Source organism: Mirounga leonina, unplaced genomic scaffold (genome assembly GCF_011800145.1).
Source record: "Mirounga leonina isolate KUSES-001 unplaced genomic scaffold, KU_Mleo_1.0 Mir_171, whole genome shotgun sequence".
NCBI lineage: Eukaryota > Metazoa > Chordata > Mammalia > Carnivora > Phocidae > Mirounga > Mirounga leonina.
In genome coordinates this window covers 3,155,376-3,174,157 of record NW_023270436.1, presented here as the reverse complement: position 1 = coordinate 3,174,157, position 18,782 = coordinate 3,155,376, and the positions used below count along the sequence as shown (strand labels likewise).

Genomic DNA, 18,782 nt, shown 5'->3' with positions numbered 1-18,782 from the left:
CCCTCAATTCATCAATTACAAACATTAACTGTAAATTATACTTTTGCATAGTTAATTCAGCCTCTCATTATGTATTTAGTGGAGCTCAGCAGGCATAAAATTCAATAGCAAGCTTTGGAGCAGATCCAATTTCTGTCTTCTGTGATATTTGGAAAACGCAAAGTTTTAGTAGTGGACCTTGGAGCGTGTCTTTCCTGGAAGGTCTCCAACAGGCTCTGCTTTTGGCTTCTCTCTTGGAAGGAGTTCAACCCTTCTGGGAAGCCCGATAGCTTCAAAGGATGCTTCTGCCCACCTCCCCCCCCCCCGCCCTCGCTCTCCACTATACAGAGACTCCTCCTCCTTCCTTGAGTGGAAATTAATATTAACCTGACCAGTGGAAGGAAAGAAAAGTGTGAATATCAGTGAACTTGGCTCCTGGAGCAATCACTCATTCATTATTCATTCAACAAATATTTACAGAGCCCCTCTTTGGTCAGCGCTGTGATGTATCAGGAGGCTATAACAGTGAACAGCACCGTGTCCTTGCTCTCACAGAGCTTGCTCTGGAGAAAGGGGAGGCAGATGGTGAATGACCAAATGCATATAAATGTCTAATGTGTCGTGTGGTGATACAGATAAAGTGGATGAGTGAGCCGTGGATAATAGGGCAAGTGCAGTGATGGGTGAGCCATCATGGTGTCTGGGGCAAGCAAGTGCAAAGGCACCGAGGTAGGAAGAAGCTTGGAGTCTCTGAGTCATCCTACAGAGGCCAAAGTAGAAAAAACTGGGACGAAAAGGGTAGACAAGGAGCAGTGCTGGGGGAGAGGGACATTGCATTATCAAGATGTGGAGGATGGAAGCAACTTCCCAGCTGCTAATCCCAAGACGAGGCTCAGGATGGTCACTCATTTTTATGCCATATGCAATGTCTGCTAACAACATTGTACTGGGTGGATTTGTAGTCTGCAAGCTCCAGGGTACAAAACAATATCTACACCTCTGTTCCTTCATCTGCCATTGCACTTGACGTCTGCCTTAAGCCCCCCACCCCTTCTGCTCAGTGGCAGAAAGGTTAATCTGGTTGAGTCCAAGGTTGCTAAGCCATTTCATGCTTAAACACAGCCCATCAGGCTATTGAGCTCTGCCTGGTTTCCCTCAAGATTGGCCTGGGTGGGAAGAGTCGGGTGACTTTGGACTGTGGGATTAGGTCTTCAGATCGATACTCCGTCTTCCGGCTTCATCCGCAGGGATGCCATCCTGTGCTGGATGTGGTCATTGTTTGGCACTGACATTCATGACATTTCCGTGTTTCCCCCTGATCTCTGCACCCCAGATGCCGCTCCGCAGGAGACCAAGGCCAGGTCTGGGTCGGCTTCCGTTCTCTCTGTCAGCAGACTTCAGTAACCTTCCCTGGAACTAGGTGAAAGTTCTACAGCTCCCCTGCACCACCTGGGGCCTTGGGAGACGGGGCAGTGGGGTGCGCTTCTAGGTCCTCCCTGCCCCTAGGACCCCAAGCTGATTCTGTTCGAACTCTGCCATATCCTGCTGGGAAAGTGCAGAGGATGCTCGAACTACCTCAGTCAGAGCCCGCATCCCTTCTCTGTTTCTGTGTAACAAACTATCCCAAGTTCACTCTCTTCAAACAACTATGTTTTCTCACAATAAATAGGACTTCTGTGGGCAATCCCTTTGTTGGCTTTCCCTAGGCTCTCTTATGGAACTTGGAGCTAGGGTGGCTGGGCCTCTCTCTCTCCATATGATCTCGCATCTGGGAACCCTCATGGCCCAACAGGATCTGAAGGGATGGACTCAATGCTCTTCCCTGGGGGTAGGGACCACCATGGCACTGCCAAGAAAACCCCCACGGTCACTACAGAACCCCAAGAACCTTGGGATGTTGTATGGATCCATGCCTCTTCTACCCGGACCCCTGATGTCCTCTTGGCAGCTGTACTTCTTGACGTGTGACCTAATTTAGCTAAAATATTAGCTGCTTGAGAATGAATATATCACACATTCCTGGTAGGTTAGGTTCAGGAAACTGCAGGCTGTGTGAAAAATAAAAGCTAGCCGGAATGCATGGCCACAACTGAGCCACTCTTGGCTCAGGGATCCCTGGAGCCCGTGGGGGCCAGGCGGAGAGCTTTCCCACAGGAAGGGTCTAGCAGAACTGGATGCCTCCATGCTCTTTCTCCTCACCTGTGAAGAGCTCTGCTTGCTCCATGGTTTTGTTCATCTTACCTGTGTCCCTCTCACGTGCCCCAGTTTCTTTTACTAATTAGATTAGTTGTCAACATTTACACAGCTGTGTGCCAAGCTCCTAGGGTACATATATCCCCATTTCAGAGATGAAGAGACTGAGGTTTGGGGACACGAATAATAGGAGCAATGACTCCAGATGAGGTGTGCAATTCATATGCAGGGCTTTGCCTCCAAAGCCTGGGCTCACATTCATCCGCCATGCTGCAGCAAGGAAAATAAGTGACAGGATCTGGTCCAGCCACATTTAGGGGCAGAGCTAGATGTAAACTTGACAGTTAGGTCAGGACTTGAGGGGCTTGGGTAAGGTCCTGTTTTTCCCCCACCTTCTGTGTTCAGCAAATCCCAGGACTTGTGGTCTCAGAAGGACCAGAGTTTGCAGGTCCTGCCAGGTTACTGAACAGCAGAAATAGTATCACGGTAATAACTCCCACTCGGTGGATAGTTGCTTTGTATGTTCTAAGCTCTACACATGTGTTATGCCATTTATCCTTGCAATAGTCTCAGGAGGTTGGCTTAGCAGAGATCAAGAAACTGATGCTTATTAGGATCACCTGGGGAGTCCTTAAGAATGCCAGGTTTCACTCCAGAGCAATGAAAGTAAAATCCCAGAGGTGAGACCCAGACACGAGTTCTTTAAAGCTCCTCCACCAAATAATTCAAGATTGCTCCCAAGGCTGAGAACTAACTGGTTAAGTAACTTACCCAGGATCCCTCCCAACCCCATGAAAGAATGAGGTCAGAATTCAAACCTGTGTGTCTGATTTCAGAGCCCATGGTTGTAACACCTTCCCAACACAATTGCTGCATATACACTAGGAAGCAAAACAGTAATAATAATTTAGAAGTGAAGTGCTTGGTAATCACAGAGAAAGAAACTTTTTGTGAATAGCAGTAATTATTGACCGTGGCCACACATTAAAATCACCTGAGGTCTAAAAATACTAATGTCTGAGTGCCACCTCTTAAAATTCTGATTCTGTTGGCCCAGGGTAGACCCAGGTATCAGTAATGTTTCTCTTACTCTCCCCAGGTGATTATAACATTCAGCCAAGTCTGAGAGCCCTGCTTTATAGGACAAGAAGCCTCAGATTATTTCCATGAGGGCTGTGATTCTCCTTTGAAGCAATGTCATTGGTTTCAATGTGATTTGCTTTTAGAGCACTCTTTCCTCATTCCTTCATACATTTACCAGCTCCTGTAATATTTTACGCTGTGGGGACAGATAGAGAGAAGGTAAATTTTTTTAAGTCCAAGCTCATAATCTAGTCCAAGGGTGCTTGGAAACAGGCTTTTCTCTCCTGTCTGCCCTTCACCATTAACCTGAACTCTGAATTCTGTCCTCCAAGCTAATTGCAAAGAGCAGGGATGAAAGAGGTGACTCCCTCAAGAGCAGGCCAGATCTTTCCCCACTGTCCTGGCATATTTTAGGGTGTGTGATCTCAGCCAGTCAGATATCTCCATGCAGCCCTTTGAAGGTAGGATGCATGATGCAAAGAATCAAGGACAGTAGACAATTAGTTTTGGCACCATCAGTTTTGATGACAAAACCGGTTTTGTCCCAGGTTCTTGTAACTTTCCTTTGCTCCCATCTCCTGTCCTTGTCTTTTTCTCCACACTTCTTAGTCATTTTGAGGCATTTGTTGAGTTCCCTTTTCTTTGTCAGTCAGCCCAAAGTGCTTTCTGTTGCTTGCAACGCGCAACCTGAACCGATACCCTTCAGCACCACGGAGAGCTCCCAGATAGCAGCGGGGCGTGGGTGTTGACCTCGGGGTCAATGGGACTATCTAATAAAGTCTTCCTGGAGGGGAAGTGTGTGTCCTTTGCCTTCATGAAATTCACATGAAGTAGAATGAATAAAATAAAAGCCTGGGCTGAATTACTGTTCTCCCGGACTGGCTTCCCTATTATAAGGTTGATTTCTTCATTTTGTTCGCCTCATTTCTTTCTGTAAGCATTATGCTGTCTACAGTGGCTGATAAAATCCCGTACACCCCGTAGTGGAGAGGTAAAGCCCTACTGGCTTCTTCACACCCCGCCCCCCCAGACTCCATTTTCTTACAAGATAGAATTCAATAGCTAAAAGGTTTGGTAAATTGGGTTTCCAGTGGTCCAAACTTTATTATGACTATTGGGGGAATTTATTTGTTTTTGAGTAAGAGCTTTTTTAAGCCAATTTCGAAAATTTCTTTCAAGAGTTACTGCAATAAATCTACACTATTGATTTACCAAGTGGTGGTTCTTGGGCGCTCTCTGGAGTCACTTAAGTGTTTAAATTCTTCTCTTTATTACTCCAACAGTATCACAAGCCCCAGATGGGCGGGCATGGAGGGCTCTTAGTCCCTTCAAGACAAAGCTTAGCAAATATTTCTGTCAGCTCAGAGACAGCAGGACGGCACTGACCACAGACAGAACTGCAGGCAAATTTCTTCCTTTCTTGGTCTCCATATTCCAGAGACATGTGGTGTAACATGGTGCCATGTCTGACAGGGACAGCTACTGAGTAAATGCAAGTCTGAATGGATCCCAGTTTGCAAGGAATGGTGGACAGGAGCTTCTCTACTGTGGCTTGTTCTCAGGGAGCTCCTGGACCAGCCCTAGGGGGCATGATGTAAAGGTGACTTCAGGCAATCAGACATCGAGTCACTGAGAACCAGCGTAGTTTCAAGTCCTGCTGAAAACAAGAACAGCTAACATTTACTGATATTTGCTATTTTGAAACTGTACTAAGTGCATGACACTTATTCACTCATTTGCTTATCCCCATATCAACTCTATGAAATGGGAAGGAACAGCATCCCAAGTTTGCAAATAGGGAAAAGGAGGCTGAGTTGTGCATCTTGTGCATCGGTACCCAGCGAGTGAAGCCAGGATTTGAACTCAGGAAGTCTCTTTGGAAGCCCACAGCATGATCATACCACGTGCTGTGTTTCCTTGGCAGAGTCCCACATTAGAGCCTTGGTTCTAACCCCCTAGTTCCCTCCTTCCTCCCTCTGTCTCTCACTTCATTCCTTCCCACCTTTTCCCTCCTCCTATTTCTTCCTTCATCTTTTAAATCAATACTTCCTGGAGGCCCAGCATTACAACATGTCAGGTTGGAGCTGCTTTTCCTGCTGCAGAAGGGCACAAGGGGATGACATTAAGGGCCACCTCCAGTCCCACGGCCACCCCCGTCACCGCCTCGGTATGCTAAGGGTCCTGGCATCGCAGTTTGAAAATCATCCATTGCATCATCTTTGGGGCCAGCATCTGCACCTCCATGTGTGGCTCTTGTATGAAATGTTGCCTCCAGAATACAAGAGCACCCCTTTCTGCGGCCAGAGAGAGCAAACTGACAGCCAACGGCTTGAGCCACATCATGACTACGAGGTTAAGCTTCTTAAATTTTAAAATCCAGAGATTTTATAGAGAAACTCCAGAAAAAAACAATCTGTAGCCGTTGGTGGGAGTGACGTGGCGACGTGCCCGTTCCGAACAGAGCCGGCGACCACAGCCACCCTGTGGCCTTCTCCCCTTAGCGCCCCTGAAGTCTCCCCTTTCAAAATATGGCTCAATTCATTTTAATTTGGATATATCCCATTATGCGGTGTTTGGAGATGAGACGGCTGAAAGCCGTGTGGGGTGAGGGAGACTAGGAAGAGGCAGGACTGCACAGAAGTGAACCAACGAGGGAGCTGATTCTCTTTCTTCCCAAAGGAATTCCTTGTCTTGAGTCAGAATGTTTCATCCAGAGCCTCCCCGGGGTTCATCTTGCTGTTGGGCTGGTCTTACCTGGCCTCCCTCTCGCACACATTCCTGAGGTCACTGCAGACACAGAACAGCTTCTTCTCCTCCTGGTCTGAGGTCTGAAGCCTCCTGCAAGTGGGGGTCAGATGTCTGTCCCCAGTGCCACCCTGGTGTCCCTATGACCCAGGACTCTGCCCAGCTCCATCGAAAGCTGGAGTTTCCCCCCCCAAAAAATTGTGACTTTTGAAATGTTTTCTATCTTGAAACCATGAGTCAGTTTAGTTGACTCACACATGGTAGGAAGGGAAGGAGGGGGCTGTCACAGCTTTCCAATGGACGCCTGCTGGTCATTGCCTTCCATCCATGGTTGAAGACCAAGTAGTGCAAACATCGACACTGGGTGCAGGAACACAAGAAAGTCTCTGCTCTGGTACTTGTGCAAAATAAGAACCATAATTACCTCCAAAAGGGTTTTTATTGGGATTTGAAATAACAGATGCATGGGACCTGGTCCAGTGCCTGGTGCACAGGGAACATTTCATACACAAAGGCTTGTCGTCCTTATTCTTACATTACCTTGAGCAGAATACCCTAGGAAGGTGACCCATTGTTCACAAAAATCATATAACATAATAGCTTTCGAAGTCAGAACAGCAAACACCACTTCTCTTTCCTCCTGTCCAACACTGCACCCTCTGTTCCCATAAGTGCAGTGGAGGAGGACATGGCCAGGGTAAGTCATGCCGGCCCCTTCTGCATGCCCATCTCCTCCCTGGACAATGGGAATCCCATCATTTTGATTGTCCAGATGACAAAACTTAGTCTCAGAAGCTGGTGTCAGCTGGTATGATGCTCAAAAAAGAGTTTTACAACAAAACAAAGATGGGTGTAGGCTGAGACGTGTTGCCAACTCAAGTGTATCCCAGTGGGGCCATGATGGGTCTTGGGATAGCTGGACTTGCGCCTCATCCATCACTAAGGAAGTCTGCAGAGTCCATTGAACAGCCTTGATGTCTCAACCTGTGCCCAGCTCTGCTATGGTTAAGGAGACGCCAAGGCGAGTGTTCTTGCTAAGAGAGCAAGATTAACAGCCCCCCCCCCCCAAATAAAGGCATGCCTGTCACCCAGGGAAGAGAGAGACTGGGCCAGAGCCGGGAGGAAGGATTTCTGGAGGCTCAGATCCCTGCAGGCCTCAGCTGCCAGACCCAGTATGAGGCCCTTAGTTTGGAAACGCTCCAGACTCCAGACACTTCTCCCTCATTTTCCAAGGAAGTCATTCATTCTTGAGATTGCACAGCTCATGGATTGATGCTCCAAGTGCTGGATTGACGTTCCCTCCCAGAGGGATATCCAGCATCTCATAAATTGTGATTTTCTGGGCCCCGCTGCTGGCCCAGAGACCATGAGGCAGATTTCACAAGTCCCAGGGCTTTGGGAAGTGTGGCGACCCCCCTGTCTCCCCCTGCCCCAGCCACGGAGCAGGGCTGAGGGTGATGAGGTGGAGAAGCAGCATTCTGGCTGCTGAACAAGTGCCCCCAAAGACTGGGTGGGTGTGTCCTCATGGCCCCAGCAAAGGGAAGGGCTTCGCCAGCACCCTTCAGAGGGGGACCCGCACACGGCGGGGATGCCGTTTTGACGCATACTTGTTTCCTTCTTGACACGCTATAGAAAATTCCCCTCGGTTCACCTGGAGCCATGGGGCCTTCCCAGCGGATGCAGCTAGACATGCTGTGACCTGCCACCACCCCCTTGCAGCGCCCAGCTCCTCAGAATCCTGCCCACCCTACAGACCCCATTGCGTGCCCGGAAAGCCCTTCCTTCTCATTTCCACCAGTAACAACTTTATCGGTTCAACAGCTCCAGGAACCTCTCCAAGTTCCCCTTTGCTGACCTCCTAAAACGAGGGCTGGCAAACTTTTTCACGAAGGTATAGATAACAAAGACTTGGGGCGCCGCTGGCCATCCACTACCTAATGCCCTTTCCCAACCACGCTCTTGCGGCACGAAAGCCCCAGAGACAAATGTAAACGCACACACGGGGCCGCGTTCCAATGAAATGATTTATGAGAATAGGCAGCAGGCTGCATTCGGCCCCCGGGCCTCTGTTTGCCACCCCCTGCATGGGAGCCACTCGCTCGGTGTCCTGTGATTCCTCACTTGACCTCCAGCTGCCGTGGAGGAGGACACGGGATGGGGGGTCCAGAGATGCCACCTTCCATCTGGCTCTGTGTGGTGGTGAGCAAGCCTTTCCCCTTTCTGGGCCTTAAATTCATTGTCTGAAAAATGAGAAGCTTAGACCTTTGCTAGTTCCAAAAGCATCATGATCGCTGGGGCAAGCTTGCTCAAAATACAGCTATGTGGGGTCCCCTCAGACTTAGGGTATTGATTGGAAGGCTTCGTTGGGCACCGGAGAGTCCCATTAGCCAACGAGCTCCTCCCTCGAAGCAGAAGGGGGTGTGTTAGAGGATGCGAGGCAGTTCACACCGTCTGCAGGAGAGCCACTGACACGAGCTGGGGACAAGGCATCTGGGGAGGAAAGAGGCAGGACACCTGCCGGCTCTGCAGGGCTCCCGCACAGAACACTCGTCCCGTCCCCCTGGCACCAGGACCCGAGGGCCCGTGAGCACGAACCGCCCCCACTGCTGCCCCAGAAGAGCCAGGAGCCCACACCTGCCCAGACCCCCCTGCAGCGGCCGCGTCCTCACTGGCTTCCCCGTCTGCGTCCCCGAGGACGGGTCTGACCCACTTCGGGGCTGCATCCAGCTGCAGGGGAGCGCCCAGGGCCCTTCTGTGCTTCTCTGCCTCTCTAGAACCAGAGGAAATGCTAGGCCTGCAGTGCGGGGCACACCCGTGGAACTGAGCTGAAAAAGAGTCCGTTTAGGTCCCAGGTCCTCCAGGCTCATCCTGCAGGGGTGGGGCCGACGGGTTCCCGTGGTCGGAGGAGTCGTAAGACACCGGCCAACACCCCATGCTCAGACTCGCTCAGCTCCTCCCACTGTGGGTGCTGCTCCGTTCCATCCGCAGCCCTAATGTGGGGGTGGATCCCCGTCCAGGGGCTGCCCCGGAAAGGTGGTGGCTTTTTCCTTAGACTCTAGGTACAGCTATGACAGGGGCAGGGGCAGAGGGAGAGAAGGACCCTTCCACGGGACAAAGTCGGCTCAAAGCCATTCTCCTTTGCTCCTTTTGCAGAAGCAGCAGCTTGTTCAGTGAGGTCATGCAGATGAACTTCGAAATAGCCAGCTTCAGCAGCCTCTCGGGGACGCAGCCCATCGCCTGGCAGGTGGAATATCCACGGAGAGCGACCACAGACAGCGCTGTGTCCGAGATCTTCATCAGCCAGAAGGACCTGGCTGGTATCGTTCCCCTGGCCACGGTAAGACCCGTGTGGGCCCGACGGCGCCCCTGTGGGCTTCCTGCTGGCCCAGGACGCCAGTGCCGGTGCCTCGGGGAGTCACTGTGTCATTTCTGAACCTTGGTTACCTTCCTGCTTCCCTCACAACCCTCGCTGTAACTGCGTCCCAGTTTGTTACGCACTTCCTTCGCCTCTGGTTGCCCCAGTCCTGTCTGGCCTTCTGTTCCCTGTTAGAAGGAGATGGGAGCCACTTTGCATATTCGTCAGAGAAGCGAGCAGGGCGGTCACAGCAAACGACCACAGAGGTTCAGGCGCTGCACACGACCCCAGTGATTCTAGCTAACGTTGCACAACCGAAGTGGTAGGGGGCTCTGCTCCATGCGGGGTCTCGGGGGCCTTGATGGATGGGCCCTTCACCGTCCTACAGCTATAACATCAGGAATACGTGGCCTTCGTGGTCTCCTTGACAGAGGAAGGGTCGGTTGGAGAGTCACATGCTTTTCTAAGCAATGGCCTGGAAATGACATGTGACTCTCTCCCCCCCACACACACACGCTGTTAGTCCTAAGGAGTCCCGTGGCCCCGTCAGAACTCCAGAGGGTGCAGGGGAAGGGCTGGGGGAGCACCACGGTCTGCGCCTCACTGCGTGGCATGTCAACATGGCCTTGACCCACACAGACCACGGCATGGACACAGTATGCACAGACCCAACCGTGACTTCTGGCTCGACCCTCTGGCTGCTAGGAATGAGCAAGGGAGAGAGAATGGTGATAAGCCACACAGCAGTTTTGCTCTGTGGTCGCTCACCTGCACCTGCCGTGCTCAGCACCGCCCCACGGAGACGCCCTGCCAGGAGACCCAAAAGGATGGCGTTTCAGAGGTACGTGGAGAGTCCTTTGACGTTCAGCTACAAGTGTCTTTGCCAGAATTCACCCTCCCTCACATGGAGCCTGGCACAGAAATTGTGAAACTAATTTCTGTTCAGCTTTGGCATAAGCAGGCTTCACTGATACCAAGCTGGGAAATGTATCAATTAGGATTCTTTGGGTTCTGTGTGACGAAACACCACCCAGTTGGCGTAAGCACAGCGAGAATCTTCTGGCTTGTGCGACTCCGAGTCCAGGATCCGTCCTGGCCTCCCATCTGCCTGATCAGGACTCAGCTCCGTCTCCAGGACTGTTTTATTCTGCCTCTTGGCTTCCCTCTGCATCTACTCATGATGGCAGCATGGCAGCTGATACTCCTGCCAAACGGTTCAAGCCTCGAGCCCAGGAAGGGCACCTGGCTCATTTCCAGAAACCCCGACAAAGGTTTCGCTGCCACGACGACTCCTCTGGGGTCATGCTGTCTCCCCGAAGCAGCCCCTGTGACAGGCTTACACCCCCAGAGTCTGCGCGGGTTGGAACAGACGCTGTGGGTCGCCCGCCCTGCCCTCGCCTCGCCTTCCACCTCAAGCACCAGCTCATTTTCGCCCGAGAGTTCTGCCTGGCGCCCAAAGCCGTCCTTCCCACCTGTGCAGCAGGGCACAGACCCCGAGGGATCAGCATACCCCCACCCAGGAAGCTCTCCGCACTGCGGCTCCCGGGAGCGGGCAGACACTGAGTCCAGCTCCCTGGGCCCGCCTGGGGGTTGACGGTGAGGCAGGAGCTCCACAGTGCTGCCTCCCCTCGGCCCAGTGCAACTAGGCTGCAATCACAGCCCGAGGTCCCTTGCTGGTTAATGCCCGCCATGGTCCCGTGTGCCTTGTCTCACTTCCCCACTCCCCAACAGATGTTGCCCGCACCTCACAATAAACCACTTGCAGTGGAATCCTTCCAGGAAAGCCCAAACCAAGATATGGGTCAGCCGCACAAACCACGTGAGTTTGAGAGCAGAGAGCTTTCAGGATTGTTTCGCTAGAAAACTTGAGAATGGATACCGGGAAGCAAACGGACACACGGCCCCTCCTGATATCTGGCATGCAAGGAGTTGAAATGCCTTTTATCCAAATAACGAAGTCACTCTGTGGACAGGAAGCAGCGAAGTAGGACCCCAGGACCACACCCAGCCTCTGATTATTTCTCTAAGCCAAGTTTAGGGGCACGCAACCACGCCCATCCAGCTCTGCATGCTCTATGGCCACTTTGGCTGGCCACAGGAAGAACGAGCAGCTGTGGCAGGTGAGGAGTGGTCCACCACGGCTGAAGTATGCACTGACGGCCCTTTCTGGAAAACGCGTACCGATCCCCACCACAGCAGAACTCAAAGAGTGGTGTCTCAACTCTGGCTGCACCTGTGAGTCACCTAGGAGGCCTCAGAAATGATTGTTGGGGGCGCCTGGGTGGCTCAGTGGGTTAAGCGACTGCCTTCGGCTCAGGTCATGATCCCAGGGTCCTGGGATTGAGTCCCGCATCGGGCTCCCTGCTTGGCGGGAGGCCTGCTTCTCCTTCTCCCCCTCCCCCGGCTGGTGTTCCCTCCCTCGCTGTGTCTCTCTCTGTCAAATAAATAAGTAAAATCTTTAGGGCGCCTGGGTGGCTCAGTGGTTAAGCGTCTGCCTTCGGCTCAGGTCATGATCCCAGGGTCCTGGGATCGAGCCCCACATCGGGCTCCCTGCTCGGCGGGGAGCCTGCTTCTCCCTCTCCCACTCCCCCTGCTTGTGTTCCCTCTCTTGCTGTGTCTCTCTGTCAAATAAATAAGTAAAATCTTTAGGGCCCCTGGGTGGCTCAGTCGTTAAGCGTCTGCCTTCGGCTCGGGTCATGATCCCAGGGTCCTGGGATCGAGCCCCGCGTCGGGCTCCCTGCTCGGCGGGGAGCCTGCTTCTCCCTCTCCCACTCCCCCTGCTTGTGTTCCTGCTCTCGCTGTCTCTCTGTCAAATAAATAAGTAAAATCTTTAGGGCCCCTGGGTGGCTCAGTCGTTAAGCGTCTGCCTTCAGCTCAGGTCATGACCCCAGGGTCCTGGGATCGAGCCCCGCGTCGGGCTCCCTGCTCGGCGGGAAGCCTGCTTCTCCCTCTCCCCCTGCTTGTGTTCCCTCTCTTGCTGTGTCTCTCTGTCAAATAAATAAGTAAAATCTTTAGGGCCCCTGGGTGGCTCAGTCGTTAAGCGCCTGCCTTCGGCTCAGGTCATGATCCCAGGGTCCTGGGATCGAGCGCCGCATCGGGCTCCCTGCTCGGCGGGAAGCCTGCTTCTCCCTCTCCCACTCCCCCTGCTTGTGTTCCCTCTCTCGCTGTCTCTCTGTCAAATAAATAAATAAAATCTTTAAAAAAAAAAAAAAAAAGAAATGATTGTTGGGGCCCCAAGCTGACAAATTCAGTGAGGACCCCGGGGCTGGGAGGCAGGCACCCGTGGGTGCCAGACCTGCAGACTGAGCAGCACCAAAGCCATCACTCCCCTGTTGCTATCAGCCCGCCTTGCTAAGAGCTTGTGGGCAAGAGCCCCACTTGGCTGAACTGTACGATGGGTTCCCGGGACAGATCAGCCAGAGCTCTTCAGGTACACGCATCACGCGCAGCCCGACGCGCACGGGGTTCGTGGAACCGAACCGTCTAGAAGAGTGGTCTCGAGCTACTGCGCGTTCAGGTCCCCCGGAGCCTGTGCTCACGCGCAGAGTCTCATTCCGGAGGCCCGACTTGGGTGACTTTAAAGGGCTGCAGACCGCGCGGGGCAAACGATGTCATCATGGAGGCTGGCGTCCCCTTCCGCCTCCCTCTGCGTGTGGCGCCCGGTTAGAGTCACCACACACGAGGCTTGTCCCCAGGGTGGCCCGGGCAGCGCTGGGCTGACCCCGCGCCCAGCAGGAGAAGAGCGAGAGCCCGGCGGCCGACCCTCAGGCCGATCCCTGGGACCCGCTCTGAGGAGCACCGATTGGCTCGGCGCGGGGCACGTGGCCAACCCGGAGCCAATCGCTGAAGCCGAGTGCTCTGATTGGCGGAGCCTGGGGAGCTTGTGCCCGTGGAGCAGGTGCAGAGCCGGAGAGCTGGGGCGCGTAGTGCATGATGGGAAGCTCTGGCCGCCGCCGAGGGGCGGGGCGCACAGACACGCCCAGCGCAGCCTCACCGCAGAAGACGTCATCTCGGGCCCGGGGCTGCTGATACGTGCGGGTTGGAGAATGATCCCTCTGGACTTGACACGTCCAGGAAGAGGCGTCAACGAATCTATGTAGCCCCTGGGGCAGGCTCAGTCCGCTGTCTGCTTTTGTCCACCTTGCAAGCTGGGAATGGTTTTTGTATTTCCAAGCAGCTGCATTGGAAGCGGTTATATAAGGGGCTTCTTAATAGGCTCAGTGTTGCCTCTTGGCTGGCAAACCCTAAAATACTCTCTGTCTGGCCCTTTAGGGAGAAAAGTAGCAGATCTGTGACCTGGAACATCAGCATCACTTCTAGGGTGTAAGTGCTTAGCTCCTGTCCTACTTAGTTTAAAAAGATGAGGCTTTCAGATACTGTTAAAAGCGAAATCACGGTAAGGATAGGAGATATTATTTTGCCATACTTTTCAAGGGGCCACAAGAAAGCCCTCTTCCAAGCAAGATGTGATTATTGCGGTTATTGTGTTTTTGTAATGCCTTTAAGGTAAAATGGAGTGACTACTTCTGTCATACCCAGAATCCCTTTGTTTGCAAGTAACTGTAAGTGAGTTTGAACTGGCTTCATCCAAACGATCTTTGATGGACTCACGTGGCTGCCCTGGGGCAGAGACGGCAGGTCTGTATTTAGGTGCTCGGTGATGTCCTCAGTTTGCATCCCCTGTAAGGTACGGTTTGACCTCAGCTGTGCAGAGCAGCGTGAGAAGTTTGGAACTATGATGACAGGCAGCCAGCAAGTAAGGCAGTTGGGAGCAACTTCTAGTCTCAGTTTTATTATTATTATTTTTTTTTTTCTAGAATGAACTTTAGTACAATTTTAAGTAGCCAAAATGTCAAGTTTTATTGGAATCAACTAACAAATAGAACTGAAGCTTGACTAGGAGATGAGAAGCTTTTAAAAAAAAAAAAAAAGTAAACAAGAAGCAAATCTCTGTATTACCTGTTAGCGGCCGGTGAGTCAAGTGGTCAGGTCTTGGAAAAAATTAAGTAAACTCCCCCCAGTGGTCGCTCATTCTAAAGAAATATAAACATCAGAAAGGTCAAATAGAGGATTGCCAGATGGGAAAGATGCCTTGTTGGGGGAAGTTCTCACCTTCAAATCAGGCCTTCTCAAACGCCTTCCTCATCCAGGTGAGAAAGGCGGGAATCCAGCGACTCCTCAGTGGCCTTGGATCCCCCCCAGCTGCAGGCTCCAGCTCCCGGGGAGTAGATGAGATGGGAAGGGGGAAGGGCTTCAGCTCTCCTGCAAAGTGAGCCATCGAGGCAGGAGTCTCTGAGCCACATGGTCCCTTAGCACTACTTTGTGTGGAGAGCACTGACCTGCAAAGCCGACATTCCCTCACCCCTTTCCCGCTTTCTTGGCAAAGGGTCCTTTCTTTGCTTGGAGGCAGGAAAGCCCCAGGTCTCCGCTCTGTGACCTCAAGCACCCCTCCCTCCAGCCCCCACCCAGCCCCTGCCCACACTGCATGCACACTCTGGGGGCGCCAACAGCTTGGGAGTGCTGACAGTCTGGGAGTACCTACACTCTGGGGATGCTGAAGCTGAGGGGGGCTCACACTCTAGGAGGGGCTGATGTTCTGCGGAGGCCGACCCTCTGAGGGTACCTACACTCTGGGGGTGCCAAAGGACAGCAGACAGGTAGATAGCTCACAGGACAGGACCAGGTATCCGTAAGGTGCTGTTACCTGAAGACAGGTAACTCAGGGCAAAGGAGTGGAGCATGTTTCTTGTTCTGTTAGTGCCTCCGTGTTTCTCCCTAGTGTTTATTTAAAAATAAAAAACTAAATTTAATGCATAGTCTAGAGTAAGCAGGAACACCTCATTTGGGCAGGTGTAGGAAGAGACCTTTTGCTCCAGGACTGACTACTGAGTCCCAGATTGAATTTCCTGGGAGGTGGCGAGATTGACCCCAAATTTTGAAGAGTTTCAAACAATCGCCATTTTTTGCCTTTGCAAACTTAAGATGAAATCATTTTCCTTGACCCCTGAAACATGGTGGGAATTTGGGTTTTTTTTTTTCCCTTATATAAAGCTTTCAAAATTCCTAGAATGTGTCCGCATCTCTCCGCATAAAATCAAATTTAAAATAAAGTGGCTGTCGCCAGGGCTGTTTAAAGAAGAGATTGCTACTTGTTCTCACATCTGCAGAATGATGATCTTAATCCTCACCTCTCTGGGGCGTCACGGAGATTCATTAAGGTTTGAGAAATGCCAGGAGCCCCAGGCCATGTGTGCAGCAAAGGAGATTGGCTGGCGGGGGGGATGGGGGGAGGGAGGCAGCAGTTTGCCCTCCTGCTTTGCCTAGCTCTGGGCCCTGGGGGGCTGGCCTCTGTGGACTGCAGCCTCCAGCCTCTCTGGCCCTCTGGCTTCTGGTGGGGTCCAGCCAGCGGGAGGCACTGGAGGTGATTGGACAGAGCAGAGAGAGACGGAGGCTCCTGTTGTGGGTTGAATTGTGACCCCAGAAAGCTATGTTGATGTCCTCGTCCCTCCTTATCTTGCTGCAAGTCTGCCAGAGGCATGGTCTTCTCAGCCTACAGCTCCTGTCCTGTGGGGGACCCTGTTTTCCGTGGTTCTCCTTCCTCTGGGCTCCAGGAACTGGCTGCCTCCCCCTGCCCCCGGATCTGGGGCTCCTAAGAGCTCCCAGCAGCACAGCCCCGGCTACTCCCTCTGCTCCTGCCCATGGCTCTGTCAAGAGCCCCTCATTACCCACCCTCTGACCCAGCCCTTGAGGCGGCCCCCTGTTTCCAGCCAGGACCCTGAGGGAAGCAGGCTCCATGCTCCCTTCTAGTTCACGATCGTCCTCAGAAGCAGACATGGTCAGGAAGGGGTCCTGACCCCATTCATCCTCTCTTCATAGAGAATTAACACTAAACGTACAGGTTATGGGATCTTTTGGGGTCTCTGTACCCGGTGGTGGGATTGTTCTACCCGACAGCATCCTGCGGCAGCTCTTTGGCATCCTTTCCCTGCTAAGTTCGCAGAACCCGGTGTGGGGGCAGAACGGGCATTAGCAGGCGGGGGGCATTGTCCAGATGCTCTTGGACCCGCTTGTCAATCTGCAAGTGATGAATGGCTTCGCTCTGCTTGGGGGTCCGTGGGGAAGCGCGTCGGCAATATCGTCCGGGTTCGAGAAGGCATCAGCAGACATTTCAAAGAACTCAGAGACGTCTCCTTTGACGGGGATTGGAGAATATTATTTTTAAAGAGACAATAGAAAAATAATGTTTTATTGTTTCCCAGAAACATCCTACCCTGATATTCATGCTCCTTTTCCTACTTGGAAATTATATATTGTGACTCCCCCGAGAGTGTTTTAAGGATGGCTTCAGTGCTCTCGGGCAATTGAAAAATGTTTGCTGGGTTGAAAAATAACTATATGGGCAGAATAAGTATTTTCTTGTCACAGCTAGAGATTTACTGTGGAATTCAATTTAGAAATACCCCTCCCTCCAGCTGACTAGCATGGGTCTCTGTCTAAAAACAAGTCGGTGACTCGTCTGAAGCTGTTTTTGACTTGGAAGGAATGTTTTCAGGGTTACCAACGAATTATCTGAGGAATGGCCCCCTACCCACCACCTGCCAGAAAGGAGGAAATGCCCAGACGGTGGGAGTGGTCGGCGCTGGCGTTCATGCTGCCACCCCCAGTAGCTTGGGCGGGTTTCCCCAGCAGCAAAGCATGGCTGGGGTAGAGGGATGCTCAGACCTCATCCAAGTTTAGACCTCCCGTAATTCTATTTCCTTTTAAAGATTTTATTTCTTTATTTGACACAGAGAGAGAGAGAGCATGAGCAGGGAGAGAGGCAGAGGGAGAGGGAAAAGCAGGCTTCCCGCCGAGCAGGGAGCCCAACGCGGGGCTCGATCCCAGGACCCCGGGATCATGACCTGAGCCGAAGGCAGACACTTAAGGACTGAGCCACCCAGGCGCCCCTCCCGTTATTTTACTTACTTTACTAGAAAGTAAAACATGTGTTCTAATGTTAAAGATTATATAACTTCAGGGGCTCCTGGGAGGCTCAGTCCCTTAAGCATCCGACTCAGGTCATGATCTCAGGTCGTGAGATCGAGCCCTAGTCAGTCTCCATGCTCAGTGCGGTGTCTGCTCGAGATTCTCTCTCTCCCTCTGCTCCTCCCCCGCTCACGCTTGTCCTCCCTCTCTAAAATGAATAAATAAATCCTTAAAAAAAATTTGATAACTTCATTGGGGAGAAGACATAGAGGTGGGGAACATAGAAGCAAGAAAGAAATGAGGAAAAAAAAGACAAAGAAAAATCATCCCACATCCCCCCATGAACATCAGCAGAAGGCCCGGCAGGACCTTCTAGGCCCGGGAGAGGAGCCCGGGACAGAGCTCAGGCCCCAGCGCTGGCTGATTACACGCCCTTTGCACACCAGCCTCGCCCTTTCCACTGTGCCCAGCGCCACGGACTCTACCATTCCGTCAGTATTTTCTCTGCGTTCAGGATAGACTAGGAATCCGGAGCCAAGTATGTTGACGTGAGTCCTAGCGCCTCCTCTGAGCGGCTGTGTGACCCTGGACGAGTGACTTGACCCGTCTGTGCCTCCATTCACCTTACCGTAAAGCCATGGCAGTTAGTACAGAAATGTTCACCCACCGGCCAGTTAGAATCATCTCGGCTGGAGGCGAGGGCGGGGGGAGCATACCCGGAGAAGCAGGTCTACTTCCTCCCTCCCCCCACCGCCTGGACCGTGAACCGGACCCCACCCCCCTGGGAGAGTCCAGCCACTGGCCCAGGGGCCGCTCTTCCCTGAGGGCTGAGCCCCAGCCGTCAGGCTGGAGGGTAAGAAAATCGGGCCGGGGGGGAGGGACCTACAGAGAAGACGCAGGGTCCCAGAGAGCTTCAGGCAGGTGCAGCAACCTGCCTGGGGCGAGCTGCACCTTCTGTCCCAAACCTGTGCTTGGGAACCCAGGGTTCCCTCCCAGGGAACGCAGACCATGGGCCCCATGCTGCGGAAGCCACCCCCGAGCAAGCTCTATGGGTTTTTGTCAAAGGACAGCTGATACGGATATCTTGAGGTCCCATTCATACTCTTCACTAATTTGAAATTATGCTCATTTTTACACTCGACACTAGATCTTATTACTTCGTGCAGTAATGGAGAAGGACGTGGATTACTAGATCTGAAATTAGTTCCTTTTGTAAGCCTTTCTGTTACCGTATCCATTTAAAATCTTTATTCTGAGAAGGGCTTCTTCGACCTTACCAGCCAGTGGTGCCCGTGACCCAAAATGGGCTAAAAATTGGGGCCATGGAGAAGTAAATCTTCACCTCAGTGCCTCCATCACTCAACTTGCTGGGAAAAGGGGACCCTCAGCTCCTTTCACCCAGCCGGGGGGCAGAAGGGAAGCCCCGGCCCCCAGATCACCCAGCCCGGGGGAGCAGAAGGGA

At 52.5% G+C, this 18,782-nt stretch overlaps 1 protein-coding gene across 2 annotated transcripts in view; it reads left to right on the top strand.

Annotated features, from left to right (window-relative positions):
- The window catches only part of TMEM132C (transmembrane protein 132C), a 300,307-nt gene that overhangs the window by 226,940 nt on the left and 54,585 nt on the right, over window positions 1–18,782 (top strand). For both annotated transcript variants that reach the window (XM_035016818.1, XM_035016817.1), the window contains exon 4: window positions 9,154–9,337. In XM_035016818.1, the coding sequence (XP_034872709.1) occupies window positions 9,154–9,337 (184 nt within the window). The remainder of the gene's footprint in view (window positions 1–9,153; window positions 9,338–18,782) is intronic.